A 15,121-nucleotide genomic window follows, 5' to 3' on the forward strand; every position below is an offset into this window, starting at 1 on the left:
AGGGTGGCTGATGAAAGCCGCTACCAAAAAAAAAAATTGAATAACTTTTTTTCTTTTTAAGTTATCTGTTCCATTTTTGTTTTAATTTGCAGATTGATCTTTAAAATTTATTAAAATGGATAACTGGGACACGCAAACAAGAATTTGGATAGTCCGCCGCTATCACGCACTGGAGTCCGTAGTTTTGGTACAGAGAGAGTACAGGCGGATGTTTGGCGGCGATCCCCCGAGCAGATGGACCATAATGAGACTGGTGAATAATTTTGCTGAGCAAGGAACAGTCGCAAGAAGGCCTTATCATCGAAACCCACCAGTTCGGACGGAGGAAACGATCGCTGTTGTAGCTGCAGCTATACAAAGCAATCCAAGGGTTTCAACAAGAAGCTTATCTGCTCAACTTGGTGTCAGCCGACAGTCTTTGCAAACAATAATGCACAAAGATTTAGACTTATTTCCCTACAAAATTCAAATGGTTAACAAACTGAATGCAGCAGACTTGCAGATTCGCTTGGAATTTTGCCAGAAGATCCTGCAAATGGTGGAAGAAGACCAAAACATGTTAAACTGCCTTTTCATGTCTGATGAGGCCCATTTCGATTTAAACGGCAATGTGAACAAACAAAATTATCGAATATGGAGTACTTCTAACCCACAGATACTCCACGAGACGGAATTGCATCCTCTTCGCGTGACAGTGTGGTGTGCGGTTTCTTCACGCTGTATTGTCGGGCCTTATTTTTTTGAAGAAAATGGTCACACCGTTACGGTTACTGGAGACCGTTATTTGAAAATGCTGAAAGAATTTCTCTATCCAGAACTACGCCGAAAGAGAATTCCTTTCAACTCTGTGTGGTTTCAACAAGATGGGGCATCGTCTCACATAGCCCAGACTGTTATGACAGAGTTGCGACGAAAATTTCCCAATAAACTGATTTCAAGAAACTCCGAATTTCGTTGGCCCCCCAGGTCGCCTGACCTTACTGCACCTTACTTTTTCTTGTGGGGTTTATGTATACAAGAAGTTTATAAAACAAAACCAACAAATTTGGATGAACTAAAACAATCCATTCGGGCAACAATTGCGGCTATTCCTGTCGCAACTCTCAAAGCAGCAATGAACAACTTTTTACTAAGATGCCGCACTTGTGTCAACGAGCATGGGGGGTATTTAAATTCAATTATTTTTAAAACTAGTTAAGCTACATTTAATAAAATTTAATGACCTTCAACTTGAAAAAATAAATAAATGAATTCCATACACTAAAAAAAAAGTTATTTGAGTTTCTTAATGTAGCAAAATTCATCAGCCACCCTGTATTTTACAGAAAATTATAATTTATAACTATTTTATAATTCAACAATCAATTTCTACATTTGAGTAATGATTTGCTTACAATAGTGCATTTTGGCACAATCATTCATGAAAAGATTGTAAAACCTCGCAACTTCTTTGCTCTGAAGATTTTCATAAACGAAATCGAGTAAGTTTTCATTCCAAGATTTTGAAATGCAATTAGAAAGTAAATATATGAATCTTAAATCCAAACTTAAACGTAAAATCTGTATGTTTGCTGATTTCCAGGTTAAAAAACCAAAACATTAAACATTTAAAAAAAATAATTCGCTCTCTTCCTTCCGCTTCCTGGCGCACACAACATTCACAAAAATATGTTCGTAACAAGGCGAATCTATTAAAGGTGGTATCCAAGGCGAATTGAGTACTGAAGGTGGCGCCATTAAAAACAGTTACCTTACTCAGACGGCAGCTCCCTTCGCAATACAAAACAAACAAATGAATATAAAGCCTCCAAATGTAGTTTTCTGCGTTTTTATGCAGAAGACGCTGCGTATAATTTCTTGTGTTTGGTTGTTGTTGTTGTTGTAGCAGCATAAACATTCCCCATACATATATGGTGGACTCTTACGACACGGCGCATGCGGAAGACGCAATCGTATATTCTATCCCTCTTGGGTGGTATCGGTAAATCAGCTGATTTGTTTTTTTTTTTTTCACTGTGTCCATGTGACTGTCAGCACAGAATGAAACTAGGCGAATGCATTCTTTGTTTTCCACTTTGCCAATACTTTGCGCTGACAAGCAAACGTACAAAGCATTGTTGTTGTTTGTTCACCTTTAATGAATGCGCCTTGGTTCGTAGGTTGACTAGCAACGCACCATTTTGTTAAACAAAAAATTGTCATTTGCGCTCATCCACAGCTTCAAAATTTCAATCATAAACAACAAACGGACAGACCTCTAACCTTCATGATAGATGGCTTATAAGCCAACTTAAATTAAATTAAGCAAAATTCATTAAAACTATCGAAATGACAATATAACAAATAATCCAGACACCCACAGACGACACAGAGCTGATGGCCTCTGCAGCCAATGCTCAAACATAATTTTAGTACTGGTATTCATACCAGTCACTAAATAATAATAATAATAAAACATAATAATAATCTACTACCAAGTAAACGATGATTATATGGGATGGATTCACAATATTGCAAGCAATGGGTCTACGTGAGCGCAAGGGAGTTTAAGCTGAAATTGTTGAGAAATGCATGTTGACTACAACAGTTGTCTGTGCGACTAAGTGCTGCTGGTGCTGGTGTGGTGATTATCATTTGTGGTATGTAAAAGTAGATTATAGCTTCGGGCGAAATGCGTTTTAGCGTCAAGTGTTTGCTGCTGCGGAAGAGTTTCTGTTGGAACTGAATAAAAAATTATTACATTTTGTTTACAGCCTCACTATTGTCCACTTACCCCTTTTCAGTTTTCCATTGACACGCACATATTTTGGCATTATGTAAGCATCATTCATTTCCATTATATTTGAATAGCTTAGCATTTTAGGTATTGGCGAGTCTAGAACATTTGATTTAACACTGTCCCAATCGTCGTCACTATAAAGAAAACGACGTGGACGCATGCGTATGCGTTGACCACGCTTGGAGCCCGATGATAAAACGATAGATGCTGATGAGTTAGCCGATGGTGATGTAATGGTCATAATATCATTCGATTTATGATGATGAGGCGAGTCATTGAATAGCTTTGAGGTTATGTGAGCAGCTTGTGCGTTATCAGCTTCTTTATTTTTACTTCCAGCAGTAATTTGTTTGCCATTTTTCCTGTCGGCTGACATTCGGCGCGTTCTATTTGCTATACAACTCAGTTCGAATATATTCTTATTTTCAGACTCACTTTCAGCATCACTTAGTGCAGGAATTTTTGATGACTTGGGTGTATCAAAAGTGCTTCTCCGCTTCTGTGCCAGTTGTGCACTTTGCTTTGCTGCTACTTCATCAGTAATTGTATTTAAACGTTTCCGCCGTTTTGCTATGACAGATAATTGAGTATAAAATAATAAATTTCATTAAATTTTAGTTTATTTCTTACCGGTTTCTTTACAGCTTGCCTCGCTCCCATTGAGGTATTCAAAACTACGACCAAAAAATGTAGAATATTTAAACGATTCAGTCGAACTAGTAGTTGAGTTGCTGGTTTTGGCTATATAATTTGTGTGATCCGTTGCACTGCTATCGCTGACTATGCCATTATGAGATGCGCGTTTGAGCGAAAAAGATTTGCGAGTGCGCTTCGCTATGCAAGACACATCCGTTATTGTGTTTTGCTCCTCCGCATCAACATCCAATTCGTTAATGGTTTCCATGGCATTAACTTCACTGCAAAAGCGACCTGTACGATCTGCTTTGCAATTACTTTTTAACCCATCGCGCACTTTGCTTTTTTCACTAACGTATACCTCTTGGCTTTGAGATGATTGGCTTGAACTACCAGAATTAATAGTACATGTATTATCGGGTGCGACTTCTGCATGATTAACAAATAGTGGCTGATTTTGTGTGCTTTCCATATTGGGCCAAGAGCGGCGGCGCGTGCGGTTAGCTATGCAATTTATGTGTAAGGAATTGGCTTCGTTACTTTCGAAATGTTTGTGAGTGTCTGAAATTACAATTAATAAAAATTATGTGCACATAAATGAAATGTCACCTTTTTCTAATTACCTTTTTTATCCAATTTGTGTCGAACACTTCTGTTATTCCCTTGTCTTTCTTTAACATTCATATCAACTATTCCCTTAACTTCAATATCAGCTTCTTCATCGTACGCACTCGCAGTATTCAGATGATCCATACTTTTGCTTTGTTTTACTTCGCGCAAAAGTGTATAGAAGTAATCCAGCACGCCACGGTCTACATTTGTGTCATTATGATTTTTTTCGTCACCGTCACTTTGCGTACAATTCGTGGTACTTAATATTGTAGATTCTATACTGGGTATTCTTTCCTCATTTATACTCGCCGTCTCGTCATTAGAGTTATGCTCATCGTCGTATTGTAATACCTGAGTGGATTTAAGAGATTGATATGAATTTGTGGAGCTGACATCATCAGTAGTAAATTCCTCGTTCAGTGGAGTTAAGCGCATTGCAGTGGACCTACGACGAGTTCGTTGTCCAATACAAGATACATTTAGAGCGCTAACTCCTTCTCCACTTTGCGTTGTTTTATTGGACCTCATCTGGATGCGTCGTGTGGTTCTTCTACTCGATATAATATTTGTATCTAAAAAAAAAACAAATGTATACCTATATATCATATATATAAATATATACATATATATGTGTTTATATTTATGTTACATATATTTCTTTTTAACGCTGCATATATGTAATTGATTTTTGTTTTTGTAATTACCCCCTATATCCGTTTTATGATAACGCGAGTTTGGCGTTTTTTGTTGCTGCACAAAACTGTCTACCAGCCCTTCGTTCTCACTGCAGTCAGCCTCATCACCACTATAGCTCAGTTGCTTATCTTTGCAGCTCGAAAAATCGCTATCACTTTCACTGTCTTGATCGATTATATCTCGTTTATTTGCTGGCATTCTGCGACTGCTTCCCAGTATTACCAGGTCTTCAACATCATCTACAGTTGATTCTTCGGCTGCACTCGTTATTTGTAATGCGGTTCTCTGTTTAATATTGGGTCGTCCGATGTCCTCATCATCAGATTCTTCTTGGTTATTGCAGCTTATTTCTTTATCAGTATCGTCGCAAACATCCACATCGGAGTTTTCATCTTCGGTCCCATCTTTTGTATGCCCATTAACTTCACCTGAATGCTGTTGTTTTGAACGTATACTTTCACTCCCACTATCAGTCTTCAAGACTTGCTTGCAGTTGTCACATTCAAATTTGCTTCTACCTTGTGGTACACAACGCCGGTGTAGCGCAACAGACCCACATGTTGAACAGTAAAGGAATGGGTTTAAGTCATTGCATTGACTGCGGCCGTCCGCATTATTACAAATCTTCGCGCCGCATACACCTGGCCTCTCAAGCAGTTCGGCATACGCATTGGGCACCATCTCCCATTCGGCATCTCTAAAAACAAAATATAGGTTTTTATATAAGAAAAAAGAATTTCAATTATTCACTCACTTGTCTTGAACGAAAATACCCCAACTAGACATCCTCTCTCTAAACTTCTGCAAGTCATTGCAGAGGGGGCATTTGAAGAAATACCCAGCACTTTTAGCAAATTTTTGCAAACAAATTTTATGAAACCAACCATTCCGACAGCATGGTGCACGAATCATTTTAACAGCCCTAAAGCGTTCGTTTTCATTGAAGATGTTTTCATAGCAAATACAGCATTTATCATCTGGTTTTGGGCGAGCTTGCACTTTCCGTACATGACGGTTACAAAAGGAGCGGAAGGTGTGTAGAAATTGGTTCATAGCGCCACATTCGATGCCACAAATCATATGGAAGCTACGGTGACAACGACTTTCGCAACAACCGATATTGGCTCTCATTTTTCCGCAATAGTAACATTGCTGTACGAAGCAGTCAGGAATTAGAAAACGTAAAATTTTTATTGAAAGTATACTCACAATTTTAGAGACGCGAGCTCGCTCTGCTGCAATATCCTTGAGTAGGAATCCAAGAAAGCCCTCACTTTCGCGACCAGCTTGCCTTAAGCCCGAAGACAAATACTATTTTGATATAATAAAAATTAAATTATAGTCATCTTTCCATATATTATATACGAATGTATTTATATTCTTACCAGACAGTTCGTATGCACACCTTTTCCATTTTTTGTAAGAAATTCTCCGTACTCAATGGTATTGCAACGTTCCGAATCGCACAATTCACACTTCATGTTTACATTTAGCTTTAGAAATTTTGTTAATATTAGTTAAATTGTAAAGAAAAGTGAGCCAAATGAAGGACTGCTGCCAATTCCAAATTTACGTTTCCCTGCTGAGAAAACCGTATAAATTTTGAGAGATTTGTTCTTAAGCTGCTTCGCTTTTTACCAAATTAACACTTTCTATATACAAATAATAAAAACGTTTTTAAAGTTTTGCTTTCAAGGATGTTATGCCCGTTTATGCACAGAAAATATATATTTTGCTCCCTCGCAGAAGGCGGTGTGCTACCTACAATCAATTAATTTTGCCGCCGTTTTATAAATAAGAACTGTCAAACATTACAGTCAGCCGCGGTACATACATCTGTGATTCGGAACACAATGGTGCTAATACGAATTTGTTCACATATTATTCTTAGTACTTCGTTTAAATTTCAAAAGTTCGAAACGGAACAATAAAAATCTTTAATATTTTTGGAATTTTATTAACAAATTTTTATTATTTTAAAACCAGTACGAGTATATTGCTGTTAAAATTCACTACTCTCAATTTCTAATCGTAATGTACAAGCAGCGTAACAAGAATCAACACTGTTCCAAAACGTAGGCTGACAGCTCGTTATTACACATGCTTATCAAAATAAAAACAAACTTGACATAAAATTGCAGTCAGCTGCTGCACAATTTCATATTCTTCGCTTGATAAATTTATGATATACAACTTATTTTATTCTGATTTTCTAGCTTTGTTATCGAATTCCTCCTCGCCAACGCGTTTTAATCCTGAGAAACGTATGATTTTCCCCCTGTCAACGTTCAGTTTTGTTGCAAATTGTTGTGCAGGTGTTAGTTTTGCTTCCTCTTCGCTTTTATGACCATAATATTTCGCCCAATCGTTGCGACCGGTGAACACCATGTAGCAAACGAAACCGAAAGCGTTCCATGCGAGTAGCGCATAACCGACACTTAAGCGTCTCTTCCAGAGCTCTGCACTATCCATTGGTATTGGGTTTGTATGCTTGCGTATCCAACGACGTAACCATTTTATCTCAAAGAGCGCCATTGCATATAAGAATGCAAGAATATTTTTCACTGAATTTAGATATTTCAATCAAATAAAATTACTTAGTATAACGTGCTGGTCAACACACAATAAAAATGTTCGGTATTTCTATTCAGAAATCAGCTGATGCGTAAAACATCATCTTAGGTAATTTATACGGACCAACAAAATAAGCATATATGGGGTGATTCAATATGGGAGGAAATTAACGAAAACGATAATCGTTACGCTGTTACCAAGGTGGGTTTATTAGAATAACTAAATATAATAATTCGAATAAGACGACTCTAATGTTGTATATATTTAAAAAAAAACAAACATCGTAATTTAATAATGAGACCCTGACGCAACTAAATGTATGTCGTTCATTCATCGTTGTAACGTTATAAAATATCCGCCAAATTTTGAGTTATGTTAAGGTACATGAACGAGGTACTAATTCGCCTCTTTTATGATTTTACATATTCGCTAAATTGTCAAAATTTGTTGTCTAGGAAATTTGAGCAACAACAAAATAAAAACGCCAATGTTGTTTTTGCTCTATTCCTGGTACCTTACCGATGTGACTTGGGTAATTTTACTGATTTGATTGTTCATGTCCGCAAAAAGATCCGGAATGTTCCATTAAATGTAAAACCGACTTGACGGTCGCTTTGTTGACATAACAAAATAAAATATTCGTATAAATTACTGTCTAAATACTGACGAAGTAGCAGGACTTGGCAGGACTTACACTATGAGGTCTGCCATTACTTGCCGAGGGGCGATCTTTATTGAAACAAACCCCTTTATTATTATTTTTGTGTTTCGTGCCGATAGCGGATTTTGAACCCGGCCATTAATGATTGGAAGTCACGTGCAAATGCATCCATTGCCGACTAAAGTTACACACAACTTATTAAATGCCAGCAGCTGAGTTCAAGGCCATACTGGAAAATATAATGCTACCCGATGCTGAGAAAAACTTAGTTGGGTCTCTCTTCAAGCACATCATTTCTCTAATATATTTAAAAAAAATTTGGGTATTACATTGTTAATATGTTGAGGTGGCCAAGTCAATCGCCTAATTTAACTTCGCAAAAAATTCTGTGATAAAATTAAAAAACAAAAGTGACAAATCAATCTTTCACCAATAGAAGGCAATTAAGGGAATATATTCAAAAAATGTGGGATGAGACTCTCGCCTAAAAGACATGCCAGAGTTTAAATAAAAGTATGCGCAGAGAATAGCAAAGGTAGTTCAAAATGATGCAGGATATTCATTAAAATAATACAAAACGTATAACATAACTCAAATGTATCAAATGTGTCCATTTTTAGGCAACCTAGTTGGGGGCTGTGGAAATAGTTTTTGATCTCAGTATTTTTATTTTATTATCTATACTATAAAGGTGAATGTCTGTACGTTGCCCGCGCATCATTACGAAACGACAACACCAAATGACGTTAAAATTTGTATACATTCATATTTTCACCCAATGAAGGTTATAGGCATGTTTTTATGATGGAACTCCCTTCTCACAGCCCCGAGGCCGCGCCACCACTCTCATGCGTCACTAATAATCGAATATTTGCTTAAATTTAATCTAAAAATTCTTAGTTTTTCCTATTTCCCACTATTTATAGCACATTCTAGACTTCATAATCCACATAAGCTGTTCAACTATGACCCAATTGCAAAGTTTAAAAACGGTTTTAGATAGAAAATTAATAAAAATAATTTTGCTTGATATTTTTCTGATTGGTTGTTTTGATTTTATTCAACGAGGCATAGCAACAGATGCCGGGTATTGTAATATTATGGTTATTAATAAAAAATTATTTTCTATGAAATTATTGCTTGTAATTCTTTTATATACATATCCTAAATCCCTCAAAACTACTTCTACGCGAGCGGGGCCGAGGGTTAAAGCTAGTACTAAATAAAAGTACGTTCACATATGCATTAATTACCAATAATTTCACAAAGTTAATCTACCCGTTCACATATGGCAGATTACCTGCAAAATTGACAATCAGCTGTCAATACTATTGTGAAAGGTATTTCTTCATAGAAATTATTTTGGTGGAGTATTTCGGTGTTTTTGATTCGTTTGATTATTATTAACGATATGAAGAAAAGACAAGGAGAAGGAATAGCTAATTTAATTGTGCAATTGGCTGCTAATAATAAACAGTTGGAGGAAATCCGTAAACGACGTTGACTGAGTTTGCAAAAAATTATGGCAGCAATACGCAGGGGAAATTCTGTATTACATTTTATGATAAGTAATAAGGGGACAAAACGTTTATGGACACTCGCTCAATAATTAATAATATTTAACAAAAATTTTATTAGAATTATGTTTACAGATCTGTTTTCTTTGCCGGCGTCCATTTATTTAGTTTTTATTTTGATGTTTCTCTTTACATTCGTAATAATAATTATCGATAACACAGGGTTGTATACCAGAAAGTATGGTTATTATCTAGGATTATTTTATAATCTCAGATTTTGGTAGAGAAATTTCGTATGGGAAATCTCGCACGAAAAAGTGGATAATCTACTTAAGCACGAAAAAGTAGATCATCTACTTATATGTGAACGTATTATAATTAAGTTTATTTATTTGGTTTTTATATGAGTAGAGAGTAATTTTGCGTTTGCTTTTTTTATGAATTATTCAATATAACCTTATTTTGCTATGTTTAATTTGTAGTACCACTGTGTAACTGTTATTTTGAGCAGGTATGTATTTCTTTATTAATTGCATTCCTGTTAAAGGGCGATTATAATTTTTTTTATTCTGAATCAAGAATGAATGATTGTTTAGGTAGCAGTATCTATATTTGTGGTTAGCTGTATAACATTTAATTGAAGATCATTATGTTTGAGCCAATTTCTCAATATCCGTTTACCAGCACTATGTATTTCCTATAAGCCTTTCAATTTTTTTGTATATGACTGGTGTGGTAACACTGCTTACTTTGCAATAATTTAGTCGTCATACGTTTTTTGTTTACTGTGGAAATTAAATTCCTTCTCCGGCAGTTCTCTTCTCATACATTTACCAATTTTCGATATTGTAAATCTTGGCACAAAAAACAAAAAAAAAAAAAAAGAATGAATCAAATTTTAATACCAAATACGAAGTTGAAATTAAACTAGTGCATACTATGTCGACGGAGAACAATTGCAATATACATATATATATGAACAGTAAATAAAAGTTGGATAAATTAGCAATAAAAGTGCAAAACCACAGCTTATTGCAATCTTTTTAAGTAGCCATACTGCCTTCCACGCAGAGAGTAGTTAGCTAACATAATGGAAACTTAAACTTGATTTGCCATGTGAGTAATAGGAAGTGCTGAATATTTCAGAGGAGAAGTTGGCAGATAAAATATAGAAAAGCAGGATAAGCAGATTAAATCAATTCGCCTTGTAAAATGCTCCCACGGCCGCAAGGAGCGCAACAGCAGCAAACGAAATGCTCCAATTTGGATTTTCGCAAACGCCAAATTGATACATTAAAAATATTCAACGATAAGTAAGTCGACGTTAGTTTACATATTTTTAATGTTTATTTAACTTTGCAATTAACATTTTACATTCTATTTATACCTATATACGACAGTGTTGTTGAAGTTGCGGAGCAGGAGGAATATTGCATACATTTCGAGTCTGGTGGGCGAACGTTGTTACTTGCTGTACAACTAGGTGCGAATTTTCCCAATGAACGACCTAAATTAGTTATATCACCAACTGTGCAGCATCATTGGGTGAATTCGGCGACTGGTGAAGTTGAAACGGCGCCTGGATTGCTCAATGTAAGTGCTGAAGTGTATGGAGCTACTTGAAGGACAAGTTATTTGTGGAGGTGACCTTTTAATTCCAAATTGAAACGTTGCGGTCAAGGATGATGTGCAACTATCCAACAGCTGTTGTTTGTTTCATATTAAAATTTACTGATAGTTGTTTGGCCTTCACATTAACGATTTTTCATAAGAAAAATTTGCCATTTTTTGTGAGCAGTCAAGGTTTCTTACGCGCACACTCATAAGACTATCAAGGATACGGCATATGAATATACACACAGTCCACATGCAAATGTACATATATATGTGGATGTTCATTTGTATATATGTACATACATAGTACATGTGTGAGGTTTTACAATGCCCAGCATGCTGCTGGGCTGCAAGAGGCAATTGACGTACTTGTGTAGTTTTGGATCAGCAAGTGCAGATTTCCGGTTAGATGGCACAGTGAAATGCAAACTTGCCGGCGTATTTTTTGCGGCGTAATAAAATTCACATGTACATGCATACATACACAAAAACACATGGATTTCTAGTGCCTATGTGTTGCGTCGCAGTAGCTTGTTGTTTTAACAGTAATAGAAGCCCCGTCAGTGTAGGGTATATCACCGGTCGTCTTCGACTGGCTCATCTAAAGGTAGGCTTAAGAAACAAACGACGGGTTGGGTCCAGAGGGAGAGGGGTTTTAGAAGAGTAGGCTTTAGAGGGTATGTGAAAAGGTGGTTAGTGTCGTGCGGGGTATCTTCACATGCCGGATATATGTTTGGTATGTCGGGGTCAATTCTGGATAAGTAGGAGTTTAACCTGCTACAGTATCCAGAACGTAGTTGTGCCACTCAGGCCAAAATGCCCATTGTATTTAGAGCTCTGGAAAGGGGGTAGATAGTCAAGGAGGAAAGGAGAAGAGTATCAGAGAACGAGATAGGAAAGAATAGAGACAGAGACAGTAGTTAGTCCTGTGAGAATTTTCCATATTCTTTGTCAAATCTGTAAATATCCTCCATTTTTAGATAACGAATATTACTCATTCTCACGACATCGGAACCCAATACTTGTAGCCTTCCTCTAGCAAAGGCAGGACACTCTTAGAAAAAGTGCTCAGTGCTATCCGCCTCCGCCAAGCAAGACGGGCACAGTGGGCCCACATTGATTCCAATGGTAGTCATATGCTGACCCCTTGGGTTGTGTCCTGTAATAATATCGACCATCAACCGAACGTCTTTCCTTCCAAGTTTTAGTAGAGTTTGACAGTTTTCTGTCGGATTTGTTACAAAACGCTTTGCAGTTCTGGACCTTCTACAACTTAATAACAACAAAATTTACCTCTTATTCATTCATCCAATCCCTAACAATTTGGGTAATGTTGCTAGTTGCTAAGTGACAGTTCTTGGTTGGTGTTGTTGTAGCAGCAAAAACATTCCTCATACATGCACAGGCAGTGCTGCTGGAGTGACAGTCTTTCGCTGGATCTATAGTAAACCCTCGTCGTGCCGGTAACGTAGAACCGAGTGTCGGGGGACGTGACAGTCCTTGATCGGTGGCGTGGGCCAGGCTGTTGTGTATACTACGTTTATACCTCATTAGCGATTTCATAGTTCAATGTATTTTTCTTTTTTTAAAAAAAAACTAAATAATTTCGTCAATATTTATAGTCAATTACTTTCTGTGTTTTGCTACAGTACTCTCCCCATTCGGATCTGGGCCGCGTTGTGCAGGCTATTATACGTGAATATGAGCGTTTCCCGCCACCCATTGTCAATGCCGGTAGCCCAATCAATATACCATCCCGTTCGAGCAACACCAACGCCAACGCTATGGGTACACCAACAACCGTGGCGGCAAAATCTTTGGATAGCAGCAAAGAGAATTCGCCATTAGATTCTGCTAAATCTTCTAAAATCAATGAAAGCAGTTTACCAAATCTCTCCACATTGTCGCTGGACGAGCTGAAGCAGCTGGACACTGATCCGCAGTTTTTTGATGATTTTATTGAAGAGATGTCTGTAGTACAACATTTAAATGAGGAGCTTGATTCGATGATCAGCCAGGTGGAGATTATATCACGTAAGTACGAGGCGAACAACTGCAACTTTAATAGCTTATCAATCTTAAAAATAAACTAAAATTTTGTGCCATTTACGCAGGTGAGAATGAATCTAAAGAAACGAATTTGATTGAATTAAAACGCAAACTAAGCGACGATGTGACTGCGCTTAAAAATCTCGGTGAAAAATGCGATCAGCTGAACAAAAAGTACTTAAAAAAGTCAGAGGAGTATGCGCCGCAACACATACGCGTAAATACAGTTTTTTTTTAATTTTAATTCTAATTTAATTTTAACAATTCATAATTTTTCGCTGTTATTTCGTATAGGAACTGCTACAAATTGCCGCCTCAAATGCAGACTGCGATTGCGATCGTCACGTAGAGCATTTTCTCAATGGGAAAATCGATGTACAAACATTCTTAAATAATTACACACATTCGAAAAAAGTAAGTGCCGAACGTAAAGCCAAAGAAGAGCGTTTGGGCCATCAACTGAGCGCATTGGAACGTGCCGGTATATAAGCTAATATGGCTAATGTAAAACATACGGTATTATATTATTGTATATGTACTTTCTTGCACGTGATTTAGCTTTCCTAAGGTATGCAGTAGTTTTGAATCTGGCAAAAAAAAAAAACCAAAAAAAAAAAAAAATAGCAACGCTAAAGGCTACCCAAACAAATTGCTACGTCACAGGTATTGCAGCAAATCGATAGCCAACTTTCTTTAATTACCTATGCATTACAGTTTAGTCATTAAGCTTGTATTTTCGACCCAATGGCTAACGTATGAAGTCAGTTTTACTGTATTAGGTGTCTTGTGATGTTTATATTGTTAGTAAATCTCCACAATAATTGGTGTCCATCTCGTATAAGAACAAGAAAAAAAAGGAAAAAGGAAATTATTCAATCTTAGTCAAGCATTAATATATTTTTAGTGACATTTTTTTTTTCTTACAAAGAAAAAATGCAATATAAGTAAATATAGTTCTCTTAATTAAATTATTAATCTGCCCAAGTAAGTTTCGTTGTTATGTCTATATAGTTAATAATATAGTAATACTATAAAATGCGCTAAATTAGAGTGAGAGTGCCTATAAGGACGAGAAACCGCTATATCATCTGTTCGTCTAACCAAACTCGGCAATGTAGTTTCAGCACAAAAAAGAAGAAAATTAATAAAAACCAAACCAAACAAATTGATTTTAATCTGCGGCAGTTGGTTTTTAGTGTGGTGAAAATACCTTTTCGAGTTTTGTTGGAAAAATGTAGTATATTGCAGCTTCTCGTTTATAGACGTGCTCTACTATAGCTCTTCAAATGCATAAATAAAACTGAATACATACGTGATGAGTGCATTTAATTATTTAATTCTTTTATTTTGTGCAATTACTATTCATTGCTTAGTAATGTGAATGCATTGTAATAAAACTGCAAAGTCAACCAGAACTTATTGTGATGTCATTTAACACCATAGAAATAAGCAGATATTACTGGCAAAATTTGTATATTTGATTCATTGCAAATAAATTGAATTCCAACAAAATATTATATGAAACGACTTATTGGTTTTTCTACTAATTTTGTTGTTGTTGTAGCAGCATAAACATTCGCCAAGCATGTACGGGGAATGCTGCTGGAGTGACTGGAGTCCTTGGGTGGATATTAGGCCGGCTCGATTTGTGGGGAGGCAAAAATCGACCCGCCCTAGTGGATATAGATCCGGGTCGTTCCGGTAGCGAGAACCGACTGTAGTGGAAACGTTTGGTTTATAGGAATGTTATTGTTGTAGCAGCAATACTAAACCCTGTCAGTGCAATGAAAATCACCGGTCGTCTGCGTCTAGCTCATCTCACCGTAGACCCAGGCAACTTGCTGTTTCGAGAGGTTGGATCCATATAATTAAGAATACACACTGAAAATTTAATATCGTTCCGGTGAATATTTTCGAAGTTACACGCAAATTTGAAAAGGCATTTAAGACTTACATAGACTCAGTGCTTTTCAAACTTTAAAC

General features: G+C 36.6%; 3 protein-coding genes across 5 annotated transcripts; 1 reads left to right on the forward strand and 2 right to left on the reverse strand.

Moving 5' to 3' along the window:
* Window positions 1-621: 621 nt before the first annotated feature.
* Window positions 622-6,506, reverse strand: LOC128858803 (uncharacterized). 2 transcript variants are annotated; one of them, XM_054095309.1, is made up of 9 exons: window positions 6,489-6,506; window positions 6,109-6,305; window positions 5,933-6,034; window positions 5,478-5,875; window positions 4,732-5,420; window positions 4,039-4,599; window positions 3,410-3,976; window positions 2,774-3,349; window positions 622-2,721 (listed from the first exon to the last, which is right to left on the reverse strand). In XM_054095309.1, the coding sequence occupies exons 2-9, from the start codon at window positions 6,202-6,204 to the stop codon at window positions 2,600-2,602; spliced, it is 3,111 nt and encodes a 1,036-aa protein (XP_053951284.1). In that variant the 5' UTR covers window positions 6,205-6,305; window positions 6,489-6,506; the 3' UTR covers window positions 622-2,599. The 2 variants fall into 2 exon arrangements, with proteins under 2 accessions (XP_053951284.1, XP_053951282.1); XM_054095307.1 differs by lacking the exon at window positions 6,489-6,506 and having other exon boundaries at window positions 6,109-6,482.
* A 347-nt stretch (window positions 6,507-6,853) lies between these two features.
* On the reverse strand, window positions 6,854-7,419 carry LOC128858804 (uncharacterized). Its single transcript, XM_054095310.1, has one exon. The coding sequence runs from the start codon at window positions 7,256-7,258 to the stop codon at window positions 6,923-6,925; it is 336 nt and encodes a 111-aa protein (XP_053951285.1). The 5' UTR covers window positions 7,259-7,419; the 3' UTR covers window positions 6,854-6,922.
* A 2,794-nt stretch (window positions 7,420-10,213) lies between these two features.
* On the forward strand, window positions 10,214-14,663 carry LOC128858805 (vacuolar protein sorting-associated protein 37A). 2 transcript variants are annotated; one of them, XM_054095311.1, is made up of 6 exons: window positions 10,214-10,788; window positions 10,876-11,068; window positions 12,739-13,123; window positions 13,204-13,355; window positions 13,433-13,619; window positions 13,697-14,663. In XM_054095311.1, the coding sequence occupies exons 1-6, from the start codon at window positions 10,688-10,690 to the stop codon at window positions 13,819-13,821; spliced, it is 1,143 nt and encodes a 380-aa protein (XP_053951286.1). In that variant the 5' UTR covers window positions 10,214-10,687; the 3' UTR covers window positions 13,822-14,663. The 2 variants fall into 2 exon arrangements, with proteins under 2 accessions (XP_053951286.1, XP_053951287.1); XM_054095312.1 differs by having other exon boundaries at window positions 10,215-10,788; window positions 13,433-13,789.
* The last annotated feature ends 458 nt before the right edge of the window (window positions 14,664-15,121 follow it).

Source organism: Anastrepha ludens, chromosome 3 (assembly GCF_028408465.1).
Source record: "Anastrepha ludens isolate Willacy chromosome 3, idAnaLude1.1, whole genome shotgun sequence".
In the NCBI taxonomy this organism is placed as follows: Eukaryota; Metazoa; Arthropoda; class Insecta; order Diptera; family Tephritidae; genus Anastrepha; species Anastrepha ludens.

Excerpts from the sequence above, each read along its gene's own strand:
- LOC128858805 (XM_054095311.1), top strand. The coding sequence starts at position 10,688 with ATGCTCCCACGGCCGCAAGGAGCGCAACAGCAGCAAACGAAATGCTCC. Across the intron at positions 10,789-10,875 it reads TTAAAAATATTCAACGATAA|TGTTGTTGAAGTTGCGGAGC; the intron begins GTAAGTCGACGT and ends TATATACGACAG. Across the intron at positions 13,356-13,432 it reads ATGCGCCGCAACACATACGC|GAACTGCTACAAATTGCCGC; the intron begins GTAAATACAGTT and ends TATTTCGTATAG.
- LOC128858804 (XM_054095310.1), bottom strand. The coding sequence starts at position 7,258 with ATGGCGCTCTTTGAGATAAAATGGTTACGTCGTTGGATACGCAAGCAT.
- LOC128858803 (XM_054095309.1), bottom strand. The coding sequence starts at position 6,204 with ATGAAGTGTGAATTGTGCGATTCGGAACGTTGCAATACCATTGAGTAC. Across the intron at positions 3,977-4,038 it reads ACACAAATTGGATAAAAAAG|ACACTCACAAACATTTCGAA; the intron begins GTAATTAGAAAA and ends TTGTAATTTCAG. Across the intron at positions 2,722-2,773 it reads CAATGGAAAACTGAAAAGGG|TTCCAACAGAAACTCTTCCG; the intron begins GTAAGTGGACAA and ends TTTTTTATTCAG.